The sequence below is a fragment of the Bacillus rossius genome, chromosome 7 (assembly GCF_032445375.1).
Source record: "Bacillus rossius redtenbacheri isolate Brsri chromosome 7, Brsri_v3, whole genome shotgun sequence".
Taxonomy (NCBI): Eukaryota; Metazoa; Arthropoda; class Insecta; order Phasmatodea; family Bacillidae; genus Bacillus; species Bacillus rossius.
The window spans coordinates 23,335,644-23,358,359 of NC_086335.1; the positions used below are offsets into that span (position 1 = coordinate 23,335,644).

At 41.2% G+C, this 22,716-nt stretch overlaps 1 protein-coding gene across 4 annotated transcripts; it reads left to right on the forward strand.

The window, feature by feature from the left end:
* The first annotated feature begins 210 nt into the window (after nucleotides 1-210).
* LOC134533723 (transcription factor MafA-like) lies at nucleotides 211-22,506 on the forward strand. 4 transcript variants are annotated; one of them, XR_010075378.1, is made up of 3 exons: nucleotides 211-520; nucleotides 3,450-3,657; nucleotides 22,350-22,506. XR_010075378.1 is itself a non-coding variant. In XM_063371308.1 (3 exons), exons 1-2 carry the CDS (start codon nucleotides 260-262, stop codon nucleotides 3,597-3,599), a joined length of 411 nt encoding a protein of 136 aa, XP_063227378.1. In that variant the 5' UTR covers nucleotides 211-259; the 3' UTR covers nucleotides 3,600-3,648; nucleotides 22,350-22,506. The 4 variants fall into 4 exon arrangements, 3 of the variants coding, with proteins under 3 accessions (XP_063227378.1, XP_063227376.1, XP_063227377.1); XM_063371308.1 differs by having other exon boundaries at nucleotides 3,450-3,648; XM_063371306.1 differs by having other exon boundaries at nucleotides 3,450-3,621.
* The last annotated feature ends 210 nt before the right edge of the window (nucleotides 22,507-22,716 follow it).

The window sequence follows — 22,716 nt, forward strand, 5'->3', positions numbered from 1 at the left end:
GAAAACTGTATGAGACATAATAATGATAAAAATAAAATAACTGCTTGACCGTGAAGGTTTTTCCACGCTGACGAGGCGTGGGTCTTGCGAGACCGCATTGTTAGGCAGTTTCTGCGCGGACTGACGTCTGCGCACTGACTGGCCGCCAGCCGGGTCACGACCTTCTGCCCTCGGCCAGGCCTCGTGACGCCGGCGCGGCGGGAGATATCAGCCGGCCGCGCCGCGGACTCGGGCAGACTCGCTCCCGGGGCGCGCGACGATGGCCAACACGGTCGCTCTCTGCCTGCTGCTGGCGGCGCTGGCGGCGCTGGCCTCGTGCGGCCACCACCACGACACCACGGGCTCCACCCACTCCAGCGACTCCACCGACACCAGCTCCAGCAGCGACACCACCTCCAGCAGCGACTCCTCCGACTCGCACCACCACAGCGACCACCACCCGCACGGCTCCTCCTACTCGTCGCACGACCACGACGATCACCACCGCCACGGCGGCGGCGGCGGTGCGCACACGAACCAGGTGCGTAGCGCGCATGTGGCTGGCGGTACGCTGTTGTCGCCACACGTCCAGTTCACTGGCTGGCGGTAAGGGGCAGAGCGTTGGCGGGCCTAGAGTTCCCGGCAAGGGAGGGAGGCATGCTGTTGTCACCGCACATCCAGAAAGTAATGCTGGGTTCACTGGCTGGTGGTAAGGGGCAGAGCGTTGGCAGGCCTAGAGTTCCCGGTAAGGGAGGGAGGCATGCTGTTGTCGCCACACGTCCAGAAAGTAATGCTGGGTTCACTGGCTGGCGGTAAGTGGCAGAGCGTTGGCGGGCCTAGAGTTCCCGGCAAGGGAGGGAGGCATGCTGTTGTCGCCACACGTCCAGAAAGTAATGCTGGGTTTACTGGCTGGTGGTAAGGCGCAGAGCGTTGGCGGGCCTAGAGTTCCCGGCAAGGGAGGGAGGCATGCTGTTGTCACCGCACATCCAGAAAGTAATGCTGGGTTCACTGGCTGGTGGTAAGGGGCAGAGCGTTGGCGGGCCTAGAGTTCCCGGTAATGGAGGGAGGCATGCTGTTGTCGCCACACGTCCAGAAAGTAATGCTGGGTTCACTGGCTGGCGGTAAGTGGCAGAGCGTTGGCGGGCCTAGAGTTCCCGGTAATGGAGGGAGGCATGCTGTTGTCGCCACACGTCCAGAAAGTAATGCTGGGTTCACTGGCTGGCGGTAAGGGGCAGAGCGTTGGCGGGCCTAGAGTTCCCGGTAATGGAGGGAGGCATGCTGTTGTCGCCACACGTCCAGAAAGTAATGCTGGGTTCACTGGCTGGCGGTAAGTGGCAGAGCGTTGGCGGGCCTAGAGTTCCCGGCAAGGGAGGGAGGCATGCTGTTGTCGCCACACGTCCAGAAAGTAATGCTGGGTTCACTGGCTGGTGGTAAGGCGCAGAGCGTTGGCGGGCCTAGAGTTCCCGGCAAGGGAGGGAGGCATGCTGTTGTCACCGCACATCCAGAAAGTAATGCTGGGTTCACTGGCTGGTGGTAAGGGGCAGAGCGTTGGCGGGCCTAGAGTTCCCGGTAATGGAGGGAGGCATGCTGTTGTCGCCACACGTCCAGAAAGTAATGCTGGGTTCACTGGCTGGCGGTAAGGGGCAGAGCGTTGGCGGGCCTAGAGTTCCCGGTAATGGAGGGAGGCATGCTGTTGTCGCCACACGTCCAGAAAGTAATGCTGGGTTCACTGGCTGGCGGTAAGGGGCAGAGCGTTGGCGGGCCTAGAGTTCCCGGTAATGGAGGGAGGCATGCTGTTGTCGCCACACGTCCAGAAAGTAATGCTGGGTTCACTGGCTGGCGGTAAGTGGCAGAGCGTTGGCGGGAGTAGAGTTCCCGGTAATGGAGGGAGGCATGCTGTTGTCGCCACACGTCCAGAAAGTAATGCTGGGTTCACTGGCTGGCGGTAAGGGGCAGAGCGTTGGCGGGGGTCTCCCTCCGCCAGGGGAAGGCAGTCCCGGCCAAGCTCCTCTCCGGTAAGGACGCGTCTCGCGGCCACGACGACCAAGCTTGCCGACAGCCAGTAGTGGCAGTATAGTGAGTTTCTCAGCTAATGATCTTGTTAGCTCCACGACTTCACCCGCACGGTTCATTTCATATATGGACCGCTACGTTTAATAAGGACGTGCAACAGTGCATCTTCGAACCATCTGTAAAGCCGGGACACTTGATTGTCTCCGGCCCTTTTGTAGTGGGTTAGGGCCTCTTAGGCATTGTGCTAGAATCGTTTGTATGCTCCCCGACCAGCACTGGGTACTGTGTTAGGGTAATTGTCTGCACGCTCCCCTGTGCCGTGTGGTATGTAAATCACTACACTCGTTCATTCGTAGGACAGATGCTCTGTGTCTTTCTGCGTAAATTATGCGCTACTCGTTTAGCTTTCAAAGGTACTCACTGTACCCTTTTGCGTGCCGAGTGCCTTAGACATGCATCCCATGTGACTCGGTGACCAGGTCATCGAACAGCTGTGGTTCGCGTTAGGAGGTCCCGCAATGGTATAGGAACCCAGTTGCCTTCCGAAGATCCCGCAAGGGTGTGGGGCCAGAGGGACAGCTCACGGGCAAGCGTAGTTGCTGTAAAGGGCGTGCAACAATAAACCATTTACACCAGTGTTCCGAGTGTGATTCCGTAGTGTTATTAGCGACCTGTAACACCCCGGGGTCATTCTGTCTGGCCGAACATGCTACTGCCTGCACACCACGTTGTGACGTCACGCCCAGTGTCCCTAGGAAGTAACATGATCGAAAATGCATGACGACAGACTATTGAAAAAAAAATTGTCAACGGTATATTTTAAGTTCGAGCGGAGACACTAAATATTTATCAGACTAGTATAGTAGAGTAATAAAAATAATTACAATAAACGTATCAAGGATTGTGTAGTGCAAGTAAATATCGTAATACGACAATAAAGGAAACTGGCCAATAATCATTGGCGAGGCGTGAAACTATTTACTGTATTATTTTAAGCTATTTTGACTTCACGCCGCTAGATGTCATTACTCTCACGCGCTTAAGTGCATTTCATGCCGCCATATTCACTGACATCACTTGTTTCTCGTATTTCTCATGAGTTTATTATATAGTTCCTAAATCTATGTTTGGTGCGAGGACGGTTGATACTATTCTAAAATTTTGGAAAAGTATTTTCTAATTACGAAAATAGTTCTTTAAATGTATTGTGGACTATATTTTACCTGCTAATTTCCTTTTATTTTTAGTTATCTTTGAAGCAATTTACCAAAGAAACATATTTAATAAACATATATTAAATAATAATTTATTTTATTTACTACTATTTATTATTAATTTCACACGTTTAATTCCGTCATAAACATGTATGTTATCATTCTGTAGTAAGTATTGACGCTCGCTATGAACTCACGAAGGAACCAGCCAGCGCTACGAGCACGACGGGGCTGTGTCCGCAGGTGCGCGCGGCGCAGTGGACCAGCTCCGACGAGGGCGCGCTCCTGCGGCAGATGCGCGTGGCGCTGGACGCCGCCAAGCTGAGGGGCGCCGGCTCGTCGCGGGCCTCCGAGGACAGCGCGGCCCTGCCGCCGGCCGTGCTGCTGGACTGAGGTCCACGCCTGCTCTCAGTCGGTGAGGGGTTCGCCATCTGTGGTCACGGTGGGCCAGGTTGTTGGAGAGCGGGAGAACTTAATCGGTAGAGACCTGCGAAATTCACGGCTTCATTCGGTGATAGGCTAGAATTCAAACACATATACCACTTAGACAGGAGCGCAACAACAGGGGGGGGGAGGGCAAGGGTATTTTGCCCCCCCCCCTTCTGAAACCTTGAAGTGGGGGCAAACGGGGGCAAAACAAATTGCTGTGCAATCAATTTTTATATAATAAAACTGCTTAAATAGCACCATTTTCCACCTTGAAATACAAATTTTCCCGGGGGAGGACCCCCCCCCCCGCTTCAATAAGAGGGATCGATGATTCTTTATAAAAAAGTATATTACCCCCCCCCCCCCCCTTTGGAGATTTAGTTGTTGCGCCCCTGCTCTTAGATAATTTTGCTATTGGCTTACTGTTCATCTGGACGAATCTCAACCAGTTATAAACCCTCAACCCAAAGAAGGATCGAATCACAGACAAAACCAGCTGAGACGACTTGCAAGTCGGCAGCCAAATGAACTTGCGTTTTTTTTTGCCCGAGTGTACAGGGGTATGTGCAGTCTATCCTGAAGGCCATCGAAACCGCGAATTTTGCAGGTCTCTATTAATGGGAAATCATCGAATTTCACTGGTGAAATTGTAAACATTCAGCTACAGAAACAAACTGTAGGAACCAACTACCTAATTCAAGTGAAGCAGCTTATGCATATTCTGTATAAAATTTCACTGATCTCGAACAGTTTCAACTGAATGGAATACAGAGTGTTGAGACGAGTGAGCGATGGAGCAAGGACAGATGGAACAGGGTGGGAGAAACGGGAAAACCCCGAAACGATTCCCGCCTCTCGCTGGATACGTCCGTCACGTCACACAAACTTGTGGAAACATCCGGGTGGAATCCCACCGGGAATCGAACCCGTATCTCATTGGTGGGAGGCGAGTCATCTAATTACTCAACCACAGTGGTTCCTTATCACATAATGCATTTGAGAAAACCTTTTTTTTTTTTCACACATGACACTTTCTATCCAGACATCTCAACACAATTTTTTTGTTTGTAATCGAAGTGGAAAAACTACATCTGCTTCTACAACAGGAATGATCGAACGTGTTCCTGACTGGTAAATGCCCATTGGTTCTTTTTTCTCTCTCAAATATGTATGTATGGCATAGCAACGGCATAGCAAGTTGTATAACATAGGACCTATCTTTTAGCCCTTGTTGATGAAAAATTAGGGAAGTAATCAGTTACTTTCTCACGGCGCGGTGGTACCATACAGTAACATGCTAGTAAACATCAGGCTGTTATGATGCCCAAAATTTGGAAGAAAAATAAATATTGCAAACAATATTTAAATCTCCAAATGGCTGATTTTAATCTCGCTTGGTTGGCACCATTTCGAAGAAAAATAGTCTGCAAACCCATAACAAGTGCTTTGTTTTAGTGGATGATCATTGCTCGGCGGATGTCATTGGTGGTTAAGTGGTCAGATCACGCTTCGGCTACCGAGACAATCTGGCTTTGATTCTCGGCAGTGCCAACATGCGGATAGTTAGCTAGTGAGAAACGTGGCGGACGTTGCTGTGAGTAGGTGGGATTTCTCGGGGGTTCCTCCAACAATGCATATTGCCAATACTCCATGCTCATCTCACCACGCCGTCTCCCATGACCGCGATGTAGACCTGAAGTCAGGCTTAATTCACCATTATCATTGTCGTCGTTAGGTTTCTTTAATGTCGGTATATTTGTTTCAGGCGTGTGTCGAGATGGTACTGAAAGTAGATCTGAAGCAGGACGAAGTTCAAGGGCCTCGCCACACTTGGCGCTTTGAAACGTCTGCTTGGACTGAAAAGTGATTGGCTGAGTGCCAATGCACTCGTCTGTTAGGTCAACAAGTCCGAGTGCATTGGTCTGCTAGAGACGATTATGATAAATTGGTTTGTTTGCCGCAAATCACGAGGTTTTAGCTTTTAGTTGACTGTGCGCCTTCTTTTACTATTGATAAAATTTAAGAATGATTAAGCTCTCAAAAATGCCAAGGAACACCGTGATAGAATTATTTTGGTGTAAAACGATAATGTTCTGTTTACATTTGTAGTTATCATACTTTAATACATATGGGGAGTCTTATCCTAGGACAAATCTTAGGAGTATCAGGTTGAAGTTATTCGCTATGCCTTTCCCAATGGTCAAATTATCGACAGGCAATAGTTTATGAATTAATACTCGAACGGCACATATCTGCACACATTCACAACTTTTGAAGATAGTAAATGAGGGAGTGTTTCAAAGTGTTTCCAAATGTGTCATTTCGAGCATATTAAAAATAACAAAGTAATGGCTGGGTGTTGCGTCACAGTTTATGCAAAGAGGCTCCAAGATATGGAGGACTTTGAATCACTAGGTCACGAACTCGGTTCTCATGAATCTGAGTCTCGTCGGTTTGTTAGGATCAAACCCACAATCTGCGTCACATGAACATAACGCATTTAGCAACCACAGCCACGTTTTTTTTTTAACGTTCTTGCTCTTACGACCTGATAAGAACACTACGATAATAAATAAGCATCGCGGACGAATTTCTCAACTTTAGAATAACCTTGTGTAACGATAAAGCGATGCGTAGACGAAGTCACGTGTACATGCTGCAAAAATGGAGCAATTATATTATTGTACTAGCTTAATTGCAGAACCATGCAGATACATCTTTTACTTGACTTTTGTTTTTCGTGTCCTTGTTTGTCAATCCATATATTTGGAATTCATTTGTTTTAGAAAGTAAACATATTTACAAAAGTAATGAAAACATAAATTGGACTTTTTTATTTTGTGCAAAAAACCCAACCTTTTCTTCTAGTGTCACTTAAGATGACGTTATGTTTATTCTGCGGGATCAATAATTATTTTCTTTTGAGTTGGTCATGCGGAGTACAGGAACTACAAGCAAACAACTGGAGTTATTTATGGGAAAATATAACCACGTTTAGATATGTATAGTGTAATTTAGGCGAAATTCAGGAACCTTGTGCTGAAAAAAAAAGTGAATTTCAAGAAAACTCAAAGCAATGGTGTTCTCTTTAATGAGTAAGTGTATACAATTCATACAACAGATATAATTCTCTGTTAATTTAATTAATATGAAAATTGTATCTGATTGTGACTTCTCTAATATATTAATACCAACCTTTTTTTAAGAAAACGTGAAATTTAATTTTATTCGTTTAATACAGAGTTTTGAAAGCTACTGTCTGGAACATGGCAGTGTTCGTTTTAATTTAAAATTATATATAAAAGGTTTTAAGTTTTAAAATTCATTTTATCAAAGTAAACATTAATAAAAAGTATATTTAAAAAATTGTGAAAGTCGGTAATTTTATACCGCAATTTTTCTGAAATATAATTATTAGCAATAAGGGGCCATTCAAGTATTACGTAAGCACTATAGGGGGCCGAGGGGGGGGGGGGTCCTTTGATTTGCTTATTTTTGATGACATGGGGGCCCGGGGGGAGGGGGGTGTCTAGATGGTGATTACGTCAGCAGTAGTTATTTACTTTTTATACATACCTATGGCAACCCACACTTTGTCTATGTTTGAAATCGAAACGCATTTTTGGGGATTCCCACAAATAATGTATACGTTTAGGTACTCGCTTAGAACCGAGTAGGGGAATTACCACGCGCTATTCACTTGTCTACATTTCTTCCGACAATCTATTGTTTCGTTTCGGTACGATTGACGATTTGACGTATTGTAAGCAAAGCAAAGCAAGTTAATGTTTGTGTTACCGTTGATCCACTTCAAAGTTGAATTGTTTAATTAAGATTTCGTTTCAAATAGACAAATCCAAGTTATAGGCCTACCAAAAATTGTTCGAAAGTTTAAAAAAATCTCATAAAATATGAAAGTAAGTAGTTAACGAAGTGTGGCGTAATTATAAGTTACAAGAAAAGTCCGACAAGGAACTTGATATTATTGTCTCTAAGAGAATTGAAGAAGAATTGCAAGCTGCGACTAAGAATAAATCCGATCTACTACGTTTATTTTTTCAAGGTGAGTGATGAAACTATTTTAGGTATGAGTACTAGAAATATTACACTGCACTAGAAATATTAGAAATCGCCAAAAACTTTCTCTTTACGTTTTGTAAAGAAAACAATAGTTTAGACGTTAGTAGTATGTAAATGGGCATACTAGATCTGGCTTCTGGCTGAGGTGCCGAGGTGCCGGTCCACCATCTTGGATTTGTGACGTCACGGCGGCAAAAATTCCTCAAAATTCCTCAAAAATGACTCAAAATGACTCAAAAATTCCCGTTTTAAGAAAAAATTTCCCGTTTTCGAGGGAAAAATTCCCATTTCGAGGGAAAATTTCCCGTTTTATTCCTCAAAAATCCCAACGGCTAGAAATGTCCTGATAGAGGCTTAAGCATCCTTAACTCAAGCCTCAGTTAAGCCTCTATCAGGATGTGACCTTGACCTTTGACCTTGACCCCGACGGCCATCTTGGATCCACCATCTTGGATGACATCATTTCGTTTTCTCGAACATTCCGGCATTGTGTTATCCGCCATTTTGAATTATGACGTCACCGTTGCAATTTCCGTTACGGCCGCCATCTTTAACTTTTTTATTCATTATCCGATTTTAACGAAAAATTTTTTTAAAATTATAAAAAAATTTAAATAATATAAATTTAATAAAATATTTATAAAAAACAAACATTAACGACACTGAGCTCGGAGTCCTCGGTTCGAACCCGACAGAGGCAAAAAAATTAAAAAATGACGACCGATCCTTCCCCTACGGTGGACGCAGGCATACTGACTCCCTCCACTTTTTTTTCAAAGCATAAATATATCGTCAGGTAGTATGACGTCATGTCCGCCATCTTGTCCTCGTCTGCTGGAAGCCATCATCAGTGTATCGTCGGCGAGAGTGCGCTGACGCCATGTTAGTTTAATTCTTATCCGCTAGAGTGCAGTAATCATTTATTATTGCTGTGACACCCGACATCTTGTCATTTGGCTGCCATCTTGAAAATCCATAATTATTTAGCTAGAAATTCGGGAAAAATTCCAAAATTCATTAAATAAATTTGTAATCTATATACTGATCGATTAGGTCGACTAAGGTCCTCGGTACGATCTAGGACGATGCAAAAAAATTAAATATAACATCAATTTAACATAATAGTAACAGGTTCGAGGAATTAAACACCACAAGTTCTTTTACAAACATAATATTTATTACATAATTTCTATTCTACTACAGGATCATTTGCGAAAGCCAGCAATCTTATAATCATTTAGTTCCGCAGCAGTGTGAAATGACTAATTCTTAGCTCCAATCGGTTTATACTAGACAGAGTCCAGCCAGAACCTTTACAGACATAGTCCACCTCTTCTTGACAGAGTTTCTGGATACCGTTTTTAACAGTTTGCTTCACATCGTTAGAACTGTAAATTACTGCAGCCGATGTCTTGAATGCACACTTCTTCACTTTGTCATCGAACGGATATGGCTTTCCATATATACAGTCCAACCACAAGTTATATTTCAAAGGTCCGTTTGTTGCTACATCATCAGTAAGCTGATTGATTATCTTCTGTCTGATATCGTCAAGAAAATTACAAATGTCTTTCGACTCACCTAACGTATTTAAATAATAGTAGTCCTTCAATGTTCCACGAAATGCAGACTGCGCCAAGTAGAAACCATTATCGTTCACTTGTAATGCGCCGAACACAGTCTTAGGTTTATTTTCCTGTTCAGACGTCATACCAATCGGTTGCTGCACATCGGTTTTCTTGCTTGTACGCTCACGAGCCTTCAACCTAAACCGAGGAGTCGAAATTTCTGCAGGTAGTTCAGCAGTAGGCACACGGACTTCACCTTTACAGTTTTTCGCATGTCGACGCAAATTATCAATTCTAGTAAACCATTCATGACACTCATCACATCGAAACTTCATGCGAGATGGATTCTTCGTGCATTTGCTCCGCTCATGTCTTCGTGCATCATGAGCAAATGCGAACGACGTATCACAGTAGCTGCAAGGATACCGTGGTGATGAAGACGAACCTTTCAGACCCGATCCAGATACTGACGTTGCCGCAGTAGTACCATTTCCAGGCATTCTCTTATGCACATCGATGCATCGTTGTTGCGACGAAACCTTTACTTTCTGCCGCACAGCAGGACCTTTGCATGCCTTCATGTGCGTTTTCATATTATCTTTTCTGGCAAACTGCTTATGACATTTCTTACAAACAAACATTTTACGATATAGGTTCTTGACACATTCGCTCCTCTCGTGTCGCCGAGCATTGCTATTGTTTGAGAAAATCTTGTCGCAGTAACAGCACCGATGTTCGTTAGTTGTTGTCGATTCGGCATCCATTGAAGTCTCCATTGATGGCGAACCAGCGTTCGCCGAGTTTCCCTGTGCAGCCAGCACTACCGGGATTAAAGTCTCTTCTGCTGGCGGTATCGCGTCTGTTGAAATCTCCTCCAGTGTTGACGTCGTCGTTGCCAACGGAATCTGCTCCTTCTCCATCGTAGCTGTAGTCAAGGTTCCCGTAGTCGACGGTACAACCTCCATCGAGTTCGACGTTAAAGACGGTAAAGATGCCATCGAGGTCTCAAGAACAGCTAATTGACACGACTTATGCACCAGAAGAAACAAACTAGGTGATCCTTACACCGACGACGTCAGTAACAAACTGAGCGACCTGCTGTCTAGGACTCACTTATATACATGCACCGTATGGAATAATACGCTAGTCAAATCAAGAACCATTTACAATAATACTAGAGTCAAAACAACATTAAAAATAGAAGGACGATCAACGAAAAGGCAGCACATTTGGAAGCACCGACAACGAAAAGGCAGCACATTTGGAAGCACCGACAACGAAAAGGCAGCACATTTGGAAGCACCGCCAACGAAAAGGCAGCACATTTTGGATGCACCATCGAATAAGGAAGCACCGACAACGAAAAGGCAGCACATTTGGAAGCACCGACAACGTAAAGGCAGCACATTTGGAAGCACCGACAACGTAAAGGCAGCACATTTGGAAGCACCGACAACGTAAAGGCAGCACATTTGGAAGCACCGACAACGAAAAGGCAGCACATTTGGAAGCACCGACAACGAAAAGGCAGCACATTTGGAAGCACCGACAACGAAAAGGCAGCACATTTGGAAGCACCGACAACGTAAAGGCAACACATTTGGAAGCACCGACAACGAAAAGGCAGCACATTTGGAAGCACCGACAACGAAAAGGTAGCACATTTGGAAGCACCGACAACGAAAAGGCAGCACATTTGGAAGCACCGCCAACAAAAAGGCAGCACATTTTGGAAGCACCATCGAATAAGGAAGCACCGACAACGTAAAGGCAGCACATTTGGAAGCACCGACAACGTAAAGGCAGCACATTTGGAAGCACCGACAACGAAAAGGCAGCACATTTGGAAGCACCGACAACGAAAAGGCAGCACATTCGGAAGCACCGACAACGAAAAGGCAGCACATTTGGAAGCACCGACAATGTAAAGGCAACACATTTGGAAGCACCGACAACGAAAAGGCAGCACATTTAGAAGCACCGACAACGAAAAGGCAGCACATTTGGAAGCACCGACAACGAAAAGGCAGCACATTTGGAAGCACCGCCAACGAAAAGGCAGCACATTTTGGATGCATCATCGAATAAGGAAGCACATTTGGAAGCTCCATCAACTAAAAAAGGCAAAAAGGAAGCACAAGTTACGAGATCTAAGTCTTAGTAAGAAATCATAATACAAGAAATAAAAACATTACATTCTTATAATTTAAATTATTTATTTTATTGCTTTACATTATACAAATGCAAGTAAAACAAGTCATTATTGTATGTAGCCAGCATTCCTCAGTTCCTTGAGTATGAAGGATATTTCTTTGATGCACGAATAGTTTCCTGCACAAAGCGAACCATGTAGAAGTCTTAGCCGGTCAACCAATATGTTTGGATCTTTCCATGATGTGTAATCATTCTCTTCTACCACCATCTTCCTTGCACCTTTATAATAAATATTATGATCTCTGGTGTCTTCCGTTTTACCACCAACCTCAGGGTAACTTTCATGTTTGAGACGGTGATCATCACAAGCTTGATCAGATTTATTTAATATATCACGTCGTTTCCATCGTTTCGGTCTCAGGACACCGACACATTCTTCGATCTTGGCAGCTTTAGGTGCTTCATCATAGTCTATGTCTTTGTCAACAGCCTCAGAGTCACTGTAACAATCACCGTAGAAGGAATCGTCTTCACCCAATTTACCGTAATAATTCGATGTTGATGATGTTGAAGTGTCTTCATCGTCTTCATGCTTCCTTTTTAGGAGTCCATCATTTTTACAAAGTAGGAAAGATCTACTTGAATTCGGCTGGAATATATTCTCACTTTTCACGTTAAGGATTCTTCCATTGTCTTCATTCTTCCATAAATCATCAACCTTCTTCAATTTAAGTTCTTTGTCGAGATCGGAAGAGCCAAGAAAATTATTGTCGTAATGCAGATCACTCTTCCTTAGGCTAGTAGATTCATCGTTGTCCTCTAGCTTGTACGCAGGCTTGGCGCTACAAGTTCTGCCATGTCTTTTTAGGCTCTCTCTCCGCGTAAACGACTTGCTACATCGAACACAACTTATCATATTGCGCAGTGGATTTTTAACACATTCATTCTTCTCGTGTTGTCTTTTATTCTTTCTCAAGATAAACTCTTTACTGCAAAACTTACACCTATGTTCTTTCGATACAGCGTCAGATCCCAAATCGGAATTCATATTAGTTACTGAGACTAATGCCAGATACCAATTGAGTGTTTTAAATTAGATTCAATACTTAAATAAAAATTTTTTCATATTTCATCAGCGAGAATTAATATATCTCATGCAAAAGTACTTTAAGCATGTAGTTCTGCTTTTCAACAACAGATGTCGCCACATGTTACTTGCAGGTAAATAATATTTAGTTCTTTTATGCGGGATGCGGGATGCTCACTGACGATCGTAAAAGAAGGATGGCTTCGCTAGACTCCAAGGAAAAGGAAGTTCGTCTTGCATGTTGGTGCTCCACAGATGTCTCATGGCGTAATATTAATTTGACTGAGTAATGATATTTGTTAATTCCACCTGATAAAAATATTGCAAGTTTTGATTTAGTAGCAGAAATTATCGAATTAAATGTAACTCCAAATAAAATGACATGTCTCATTAGAACAAAAAAATCCATGCAGAGAGCGGTTTCTCAGAATAGTCAGAAACACTTGAAGAAACCACAGGAATGATTGCAAGAACACGGGAAAAACCATCAAAATATTGTCAAGAATAATCAGGACCACACTGAGGAAACCACCATAATATTAACAATAATAATCGGAAGCACACGGAGAAAACCATCATAATATTAACCAAATTAATTGGAAGCACACAGAGAAAACCACCACATGTTTTCTTTGATATCATAAAATTACAAGAAAAAATATTTAAAAATAAAAATAAATTAATAAAAAAATTAAAAAAATAAAAAAATGCATAAATTTCTGGCTTGTACAAGAAATCTATCTTTGATCAACAATGATAAGTTTACAAGCTAGCAGAAACTGTTTATGCATTTTTTAATTTTTTTAATTTTTTTATTAATTTTATTTTTATTTTTAAATATTTTTTCTTGTAATTTTATGATATCAAAGAAAACATGTGGTGGTTTTCTCTGTGTGCTTCCAATTAATTTGGTTAATATTATGATGGTTTTCTCCGTGTGCTTCCGATTATTATTGTTAATATTATGGTGGTTTCCTCAGTGTGGTCCTGATTATTCTTGACAATATTTTGATGGTTTTTCCCGTGTTCTTGCAATCATTCCTGTGGTTTCTTCAAGTGTTTCTGACTATTCTGAGAAACCGCTCTCTGCATGGATTTTTTTGTTCTAATGAGACATGTCATTTTATTTGGAGTTACATTTAATTCGATAATTTCTGCTACTAAATCAAAACTTGCAATATTTTTATCAGGTGGAATTAACAAATATCATTACTCAGTCAAATTAATATTACGCCATGAGACATCTGTGGAGCACCAACATGCAAGACGAACTTCCTTTTCCTTGGAGTCTAGCGAAGCCATCCTTCTTTTACGATCGTCAGTGAGCATCCCGCATCCCGCATAAAAGAACTAAATATTATTTACCTGCAAGCAACATGTGGCGACATCTGTTGTTGAAAAGCAGAACTACATGCTTAAAGTACTTTTGCATGAGATATATTAATTCTCGCTGATGAAATATGAAAAAATTTCTATTTAAGTATTGAATCTAATTTAAAACACTCAATTGGTATCTGGCATTAGTCTCAGTAACTAATATGAATTCCGATTTGGGATCTGACGCTGTATCGAAAGAACATAGGTGTAAGTTTTGCAGTAAAGAGTTTATCTTGAGAAAGAATAAAAGACAACACGAGAAGAATGACTGTGTTAAAAATCCACTGCGCAATATGATAAGTTGTGTTCGATGTAGCAAGTCGTTTACGCGGAGAGAGAGCCTAAAAAGACATGGCAGAACTTGTAGCGCCAAGCCTGCGTACAAGCTAGAGGACAACGATGAATCTACTAGCCTAAGGAAGAGTGATCTGCATTACGACAATAATTTTCTTGGCTCTTCCGATCTCGACAAAGAACTTAAATTGAAGAAGGTTGATGATTTATGGAAGAATGAAGACAATGGAAGAATCCTTAACGTGAAAAGTGAGAATATATTCCAGCCGAATTCAAGTAGATCTTTCCTACTTTGTAAAAATGATGGACTCCTAAAAAGGAAGCATGAAGACGATGAAGACACTTCAACATCATCAACATCGAATTATTACGGTAAATTGGGTGAAGACGATTCCTTCTACGGTGATTGTTACAGTGACTCTGAGGCTGTTGACAAAGACATAGACTATGATGAAGCACCTAAAGCTGCCAAGATCGAAGAATGTGTCGGTGTCCTGAGACCGAAACGATGGAAACGACGTGATATATTAAATAAATCTGATCAAGCTTGTGATGATCACCGTCTCAAACATGAAAGTTACCCTGAGGTTGGTGGTAAAACGGAAGACACCAGAGATCATAATATTTATTATAAAGGTGCAAGGAAGATGGTGGTAGAAGAGAATGATTACACATCATGGAAAGATCCAAACATATTGGTTGACCGGCTAAGACTTCTACATGGTTCGCTTTGTGCAGGAAACTATTCGTGCATCAAAGAAATATCCTTCATACTCAAGGAACTGAGGAATGCTGGCTACATACAATAATGACTTGTTTTACTTGCATTTGTATAATGTAAAGCAATAAAATAAATAATTTAAATTATAAGAATGTAATGTTTTTATTTCTTGTATTATGATTTCTTACTAAGACTTAGATCTCGTAACTTGTGCTTCCTTTTTGCCTTTTTTAGTTGATGGAGCTTCCAAATGTGCTTCCTTATTCGATGATGCATCCAAAATGTGCTGCCTTTTCGTTGGCGGTGCTTCCAAATGTGCTGCCTTTTCGTTGTCGGTGCTTCCAAATGTGCTGCCTTTTCGTTGTCGGTGCTTCCAAATGTGCTGCCTTTTCGTTGTCGGTGCTTCCAAATGTGCTGCCTTTTCGTTGTCGGTGCTTCCAAATGTGTTGCCTTTACATTGTCGGTGCTTCCAAATGTGCTGCCTTTTCGTTGTCGGTGCTTCCGAATGTGCTGCCTTTTCGTTGTCGGTGCTTCCAAACGTGCTGCCTTTTCGTTGTCGGTGCTTCCAAATGTGCTGCCTTTACGTTGTCGGTGCTTCCAAATGTGCTGCCTTTACGTTGTCGGTGCTTCCTTATTCGATGGTGCTTCCAAAATGTGCTGCCTTTTCGTTGGCGGTGCTTCCAAATGTGCTGCCTTTTCGTTGTCGGTGCTTCCAAATGTGCTACCTTTTCGTTGTCGGTGCTTCCAAATGTGCTGCCTTTTCGTTGTCGGTGCTTCCAAATGTGTTGCCTTTACGTTGTCGGTGCTTCCAAATGTGCTGCCTTTTCGTTGTCGGTGCTTCCAAATGTGCTGCCTTTTCGTTGTCGGTGCTTCCAAATGTGCTGCCTTTTCGTTGTCGGTGCTTCCAAATGTGCTGCCTTTACGTTGTCGGTGCTTCCAAATGTGCTGCCTTTACGTTGTCGGTGCTTCCAAATGTGCTGCCTTTACGTTGTCGGTGCTTCCAAATGTGCTGCCTTTTCGTTGTCGGTGCTTCCTTATTCGATGGTGCATCCAAAATGTGCTGCCTTTTCGTTGGCGGTGCTTCCAAATGTGCTGCCTTTTCGTTGTCGGTGCTTCCAAATGTGCTGCCTTTTCGTTGTCGGTGCTTCCAAATGTGCTGCCTTTTCGTTGATCGTCCTTCTATTTTTAATGTTGTTTTGACTCTAGTATTATTGTAAATGGTTCTTGATTTGACTAGCGTATTATTCCATACGGTGCATGTATATAAGTGAGTCCTAGACAGCAGGTCGCTCAGTTTGTTACTGACGTCGTCGGTGTAAGGATCACCTAGTTTGTTTCTTCTGGTGCATAAGTCGTGTCAATTAGCTGTTCTTGAGACCTCGATGGCATCTTTACCGTCTTTAACGTCGAACTCGATGGAGGTTGTACCGTCGACTACGGGAACCTTGACTACAGCTACGATGGAGAAGGAGCAGATTCCGTTGGCAACGACGACGTCAACACTGGAGGAGATTTCAACAGACGCGATACCGCCAGCAGAAGAGACTTTAATCCCGGTAGTGCTGGCTGCACAGGGAAACTCGGCGAACGCTGGTTCGCCATCAATGGAGACTTCAATGGATGCCGAATCGACAACAACTAACGAACATCGGTGCTGTTACTGCGACAAGATTTTCTCAAACAATAGCAATGCTCGGCGACACGAGAGGAGCGAATGTGTCAAGAACCTATATCGTAAAATGTTTGTTTGTAAGAAATGTCATAAGCAGTTTGCCAGAAAAGATAATATGAAAACGCACATGAAGGCATGCAAAGGTCCTGCTGTGCGGCAGAAAGTAAAGGTTTCGTCGCAACAACGATGCATCGATGTGCATAAGAGAATGCCTGGAAATGGTACTACTGCGGCAACGTCAGTATCTGGATCGGGTCTGAAAGGTTCGTCTTCATCACCACGGTATCCTTGCAGCTACTGTGATACGTCGTTCGCATTTGCTCATGATGCACGAAGACATGAGCGGAGCAAATGCACGAAGAATCCATCTCGCATGAAGTTTCGATGTGATGAGTGTCATGAATGGTTTACTAGAATTGATAATTTGCGTCGACATGCGAAAAACTGTAAAGGTGAAGTCCGTGTGCCTACTGCTGAACTACCTGCAGAAATTTCGACTCCTCGGTTTAGGTTGAAGGCTCGTGAGCGTACAAGCAAGAAAACCGATGTGCAGCAACCGATTGGTATGACGTCTGAACAGGAAAATAAACCTAAGACTGTGTTCGGCGCATTACAAGTGAACGATAATGGTTTCTACTTGGCGCAGTCTGCATTTCGTGGAACATTGAAGGACTACTATTATTTAAATACGTTAGGTGAGTCGAAAGACATTTGTAATTTTCTTGACGATATCAGACAGAAGATAATCAATCAGCTTACTGATGATGTAGCAACAAACGGACCTTTGAAATATAACTTGTGGTTGGACTGTATATATGGAAAGCCATATCCGTTCGATGACAAAGTGAAGAAGTGTGCATTCAAGACATCGGCTGCAGTAATTTACAGTTCTAACGATGTGAAGCAAACTGTTAAAAACGGTATCCAGAAACTCTGTCAAGAAGAGGTGGACTATGTCTGTAAAGGTTCTGGCTGGACTCTGTCTAGTATAAACCGATTGGAGCTAAGAATTAGTCATTTCACACCGCTGCGGAACTAAATGATTATAAGATTGCTGGCTTTCGCAAATGATCCTGTAGTAGAATAGAAATTATGTAATAAATATTATGTTTGTAAAAGAACTTGTGGTGTTTAATTCCTCGAACCTGTTACTATTATGTTAAATTGATGTTATATTTAATTTTTTTGCATCGTCCTAGATCGTACCAAGGACCTTAGTCGACCTAATCGATCAGTATATAGATTACAAATTTATTTAATGAATTTTGGAATTTTTCCCGAATTTCTAGCTAAATAATTATGGATTTTCAAGATGGCAGCCAAATGACAAGATGTCGGGTGTCACAGCAATAATAAATGATTACTGCACTCTAGCGGATAAGAATTAAACTAACATGGCGTCAGCGCACTCTCGCCGACGATACACTGATGATGGCTTCCAGCAGACGAGGACAAGATGGCGGACATGACGTCATACTACCTGACGATATATTTATGCTTTGAAAAAAAAGTGGAGGGAGTCAGTATGCCTGCGTCCACCGTAGGGGAAGGATCGGTCGTCATTTTTTAATTTTTTTGCCTCTGTCGGGTTCGAACCGAGGACTCCGAGCTCAGTGTCGTTAATGTTTGTTTTTTATAAATATTTTATTAAATTTATATTATTTAAATTTTTTTATAATTTTAAAAAAAAATTTCGTTAAAATCGGATAATGAATAAAAAAGTTAAAGATGGCGGCCGTAACGGAAATTGCAACGGTGACGTCATAATTCAAAATGGCGGATAACACAATGCCGGAATGTTCGAGAAAACGAAATGATGTCATCCAAGATGGTGGATCCAAGATGGCCGTCGGGGTCAAGGTCAAAGGTCAAGGTCACATCCTGATAGAGGCTTAACTGAGGCTTGAGTTAAGGATGCTTAAGCCTCTATCAGGACATTTCTAGCCGTTGGGATTTTTGAGGAATAAAACGGGAAATTTTCCCTCGAAATGGGAATTTTTCCCTCGAAAACGGGAAATTTTTTCTTAAAACGGGAATTTTTGAGTCATTTTGAGTCATTTTTGAGGAATTTTGAGGAATTTTTGCCGCCGTGACGTCACAAATCCAAGATGGTGGACCGGCACCTCGGCACCTCAGCCAGAAGCCAGATCTAGTATGCCCATTTACATACTACTGACGTTTAATGATTAGCAGATATTATGACCTACCTTAAATTTTAGAGGTAATGTTCATTGGATAGATTTATTCCTTATGATTGACTCCATCGATTGGTCACAAAAATACAGGGTGCTAATTTTCTGTATTTGACGGGTTCGATTCCCGGCTGTGGCTTTTTAAATAATCTTAGAATGCAGTTTTTTATGTGGCCTAAAAGAGTGTTTCGATCACAATAAGAAATATGATTGATAAGCAAAAAAGAATTTTCAGTTGATTAATAGTTTTTCTCTTACAAAATGTATAGAATTTTTTTCAAAAATTTATGGAAGGTCTCTTGGCACGCTTTCTTGTAACTATAACGGTATCATACCCTTACTTACGCGTCTCAATAATCGACCCTGTATTTGATCGGATAAATGTATGAAACTGCGGATTTATTCTCGCCATGTTAAATTAAATTAAACATATTAAATGTACTCACTAAAGTGTGTATGTAACAACTCTTTTTGGTCAGAACTTTATATTTTTGTAGCTTAATAAGAGAATCATTAGCAGTACCTATATAATGATTTAATTTTTAGGCAACGAATACCTGTAAGCCTGCAGAAAAAAAAATTATACAGCCAACTTCAAATACTAAAGAACAGAAAGAAAACGATATAAAACCCGGAGTGGAATCACAACAGCAATGCGAAGACATAGAAAATACAGATAAACAGCCGAGAGCAAAACCTTCTCAGGAAGCTATGAAAAATAAGATTGCTCAACTCGAAAAAAAAACTGAGTGCTTTGTATTCTGCCAGAGATACTATGCCAAGCCGTGTTGAAGTTGATAAACAGATCATTAAGTTGCGCGAAGAATTAAAAACAGCGAAACAGTCTCTGAACAGGAAGATTCAAAACGCAGTTGCCCAGAAGAAACACAGAGATGGTATGAAAAGAAAGTTAGAATATATTTGTCTTGAAAATACAGAAATAAAAAAATTAAAAAAAACTATCCATGAGGGATTTAGTCGACGTCCTAGCCTAGAAAACGATCAACCATTAGGCTACTATTGAAAACAATTGCCGATATTGCTTTATTTGGGAATGCAGCAGAAGTTTGTTTTGTTCGTAATATTACTTAAGATTATAATATTTGTACCTTACTCTATGTTGAATACCGTGTCAATAAAGTTTGTTTAAACGAATATTATGTGTGTTAAAGTCCTCTATCCTAAATCTATTTTCTTATTTCTAAAATTATAACTGCTGCTCATGAATCAATAAAAAAAAACCCCAGAATACATTAAAAGAAAAATGCATATAACAATGTTTACGTAAGCTTGGAATGGGGGGGGGGGGGGTAAAAGCTTTGCTTACTTTTGCTGACAAGGGTGATTGGGGGGGGGGGGGGTAAATAATTGTAATAAATCTGCTTACGTAATACTTGAACGGCCCCTAACCAAACTTTCACTGATTCCTATATATGTCTGGGGTTGATTATTTTCCCCTCAAATACAGGTATCCTGAACTGTTTTGAACTGAAATGTTGAGATAAATACAATAAAATAATCACTGTTAAAATAGTGTCATTCGATTTAGTCTTTTAAAAAATATGTGTTATAAATATAGCTACGCAACGTGTATTATTTTTCTCAACATTTCTGCATCAGAAGGCTATTCTTAACACATGTTTCTTCAAAATTGTATCTAGTGATGAACTTAAACAAAGTGTTTGTAAGCAATGAAAGAGTATAAAAGCTATGGGAACTTTAAGTAATGCTAATGGCAAACAATTTAATGTTTTAAAATATATAGCTCTATATGTTTCCGGAACAATGTAACAAATTTATAGGATTTAAAAATAATGTAACTAGAGGGAAAAAAATTATGGGAAATATATTTTTGAGATGATTATAAATTAAGTTGGAGACCACTACAACACTCCTTCGCTCTCAGCCTCAGTGAAGCGAACCTGTTGCCAACTCTTCAGGTTTCCCAACTTAAAATGCATACGATTTTTTTATGGCCTCGTCAAGAGCTGGGCATCACGCATGTAGTTGGGAATTGTCACGAGATGGTATGATGTGACGTGACGTAATTTACTTTTTACCTCACCGTCGCTGTATTTGAATACCCAGAATATTGCGGTAATGGTGTTCGACCGCGTCTGATAATGGATAGTCTACTAAGTAGGTGTGAATTAAAATTTACGTCGTAAAATACAGCCACTCAGGGCCGGCGCGTCCATATAGGCGAACTAGGCAACCGCCCAGGGCGCCAAGTAGCTGGGGGCGGCGCAGCACGACACATAACAGCTGATATAATATGTTTAACGATTATTGAAACTAGATGAAAATGGATATTTGTAACAGTTTGGAATGTTTATATTGATATAAGTGATTATTTAAAGTCCACGATGACCTGTTTATGATTTGTAATAAGTAAAAAAGTAAAAAAAAAACACAAGCCTGCTTACATTTGACTGTTTACAAAATTTTAGGCTTACGTGATGTATTTTGAGACAAGGAAAATTTTTTGGGGTGTCCGGCCGGGGGGGGGGGGGCGGGGTAGGGCAGCATTAAGGTTTTTCGCCTAGGGCGCAAATTTAACTTGCACCGGCCCTGCAGACACTGACATATCGTTTAACTACTTTTATCTTTGTATTTTAAAAATATATGTTTCTAAAAACTTATTAGTTAGTAGTATAGTATTTTATATGACGATATTTGAATAATATTATCCGTTAAAAAGTATCTGAAATATTTGATAGCTATGATTTGTCTTGTTATAATATAGGGATATTCTACTGGTTTAGCACCTATGATTGTTAAAAGTGTTGGTACTTCTAGCAGCCCGCTAATGGAAGGTCCTTGTAGTTGTAAGAGGAGGAAGAAGGGGGAGGGAGTACCTGGGGTCATCGTCTGGTATCCTGCTGGCTGGCGCACAGGGCTGGCCAGCCGGCCTCGTCTCGAGCAGACTCGTAACATATTTTTTATGCTTACTTACTTTTGAAATTTAATCATAACTTTATATAACATAAAGTATTTCTAAACAATAGACAACATTCTATTGACTGGATTATTTATGGCCTTGTGTGTTAAAAGCGTCACACTTAAATGTCGAGTTTACAGTTAATGTTAGAAGAACTAGGTCAGTCCTAAAGGTTCCAAAACCGTTTAATGTTCTGTCCATCATCATGTGATGTAAAACGAACCATTGCTATTTTTTTATAGTAAAACTTTTATTAATTTCATTTATTCATTTAGTAAGGTGCCATCCAATTTTTTTTTGTTTTTAAATATTACCAGGCAGCTAAACTTGCATACAAAAAAAATGTTATGGCCAGATGAGATGCTGGATTTTGAATTCGCGATAGTCCAAATAAGATATTTGTTACTGTGGGCAGAGTCAAGCAAATAAACGAATCATTTTTGGGGGTTTATTGTATTACCTTGTTATTTCTCAAAAGCCAAGAAAATAAATTGCCAAAATGTTGCCAGTATTGTGTAAATAGAACGATGCTCTTTAGGAAGTAAATACAGTATCAGATAAGATTTTGTAGTGAAATTCAGATGTCTATTTACATAATTGTTGCAACATTTTAACTCCTTTTTTTCAGGCACGTCACAATATACTTCAAGTTTTGATGAACAACAGAAGTGGTGAAGTTCCAGAAATTTTATGCAAAATGTTGCATATGTATTTGCAGCCTAATGTAATTTTTATATATAAAATTGATCATGTAAATATATAAATAATAAAATAATTTCAACAAATCTATGCAGTGCAAAAATGTATCTAATAGTTATTAAAACGATTATTGAGAGTATTAAATACCTTACTAAATAATTTATAGAATCTTTGTTTTTTGTCTATTTGTTATTTTAATATAACATGACAAAAATATAACATAATGGTTTTAGATCAGACATTTGTTTACTAGTAATATATTGGGCAAACATTTTACCCAAAGGCTGTGAAATGGA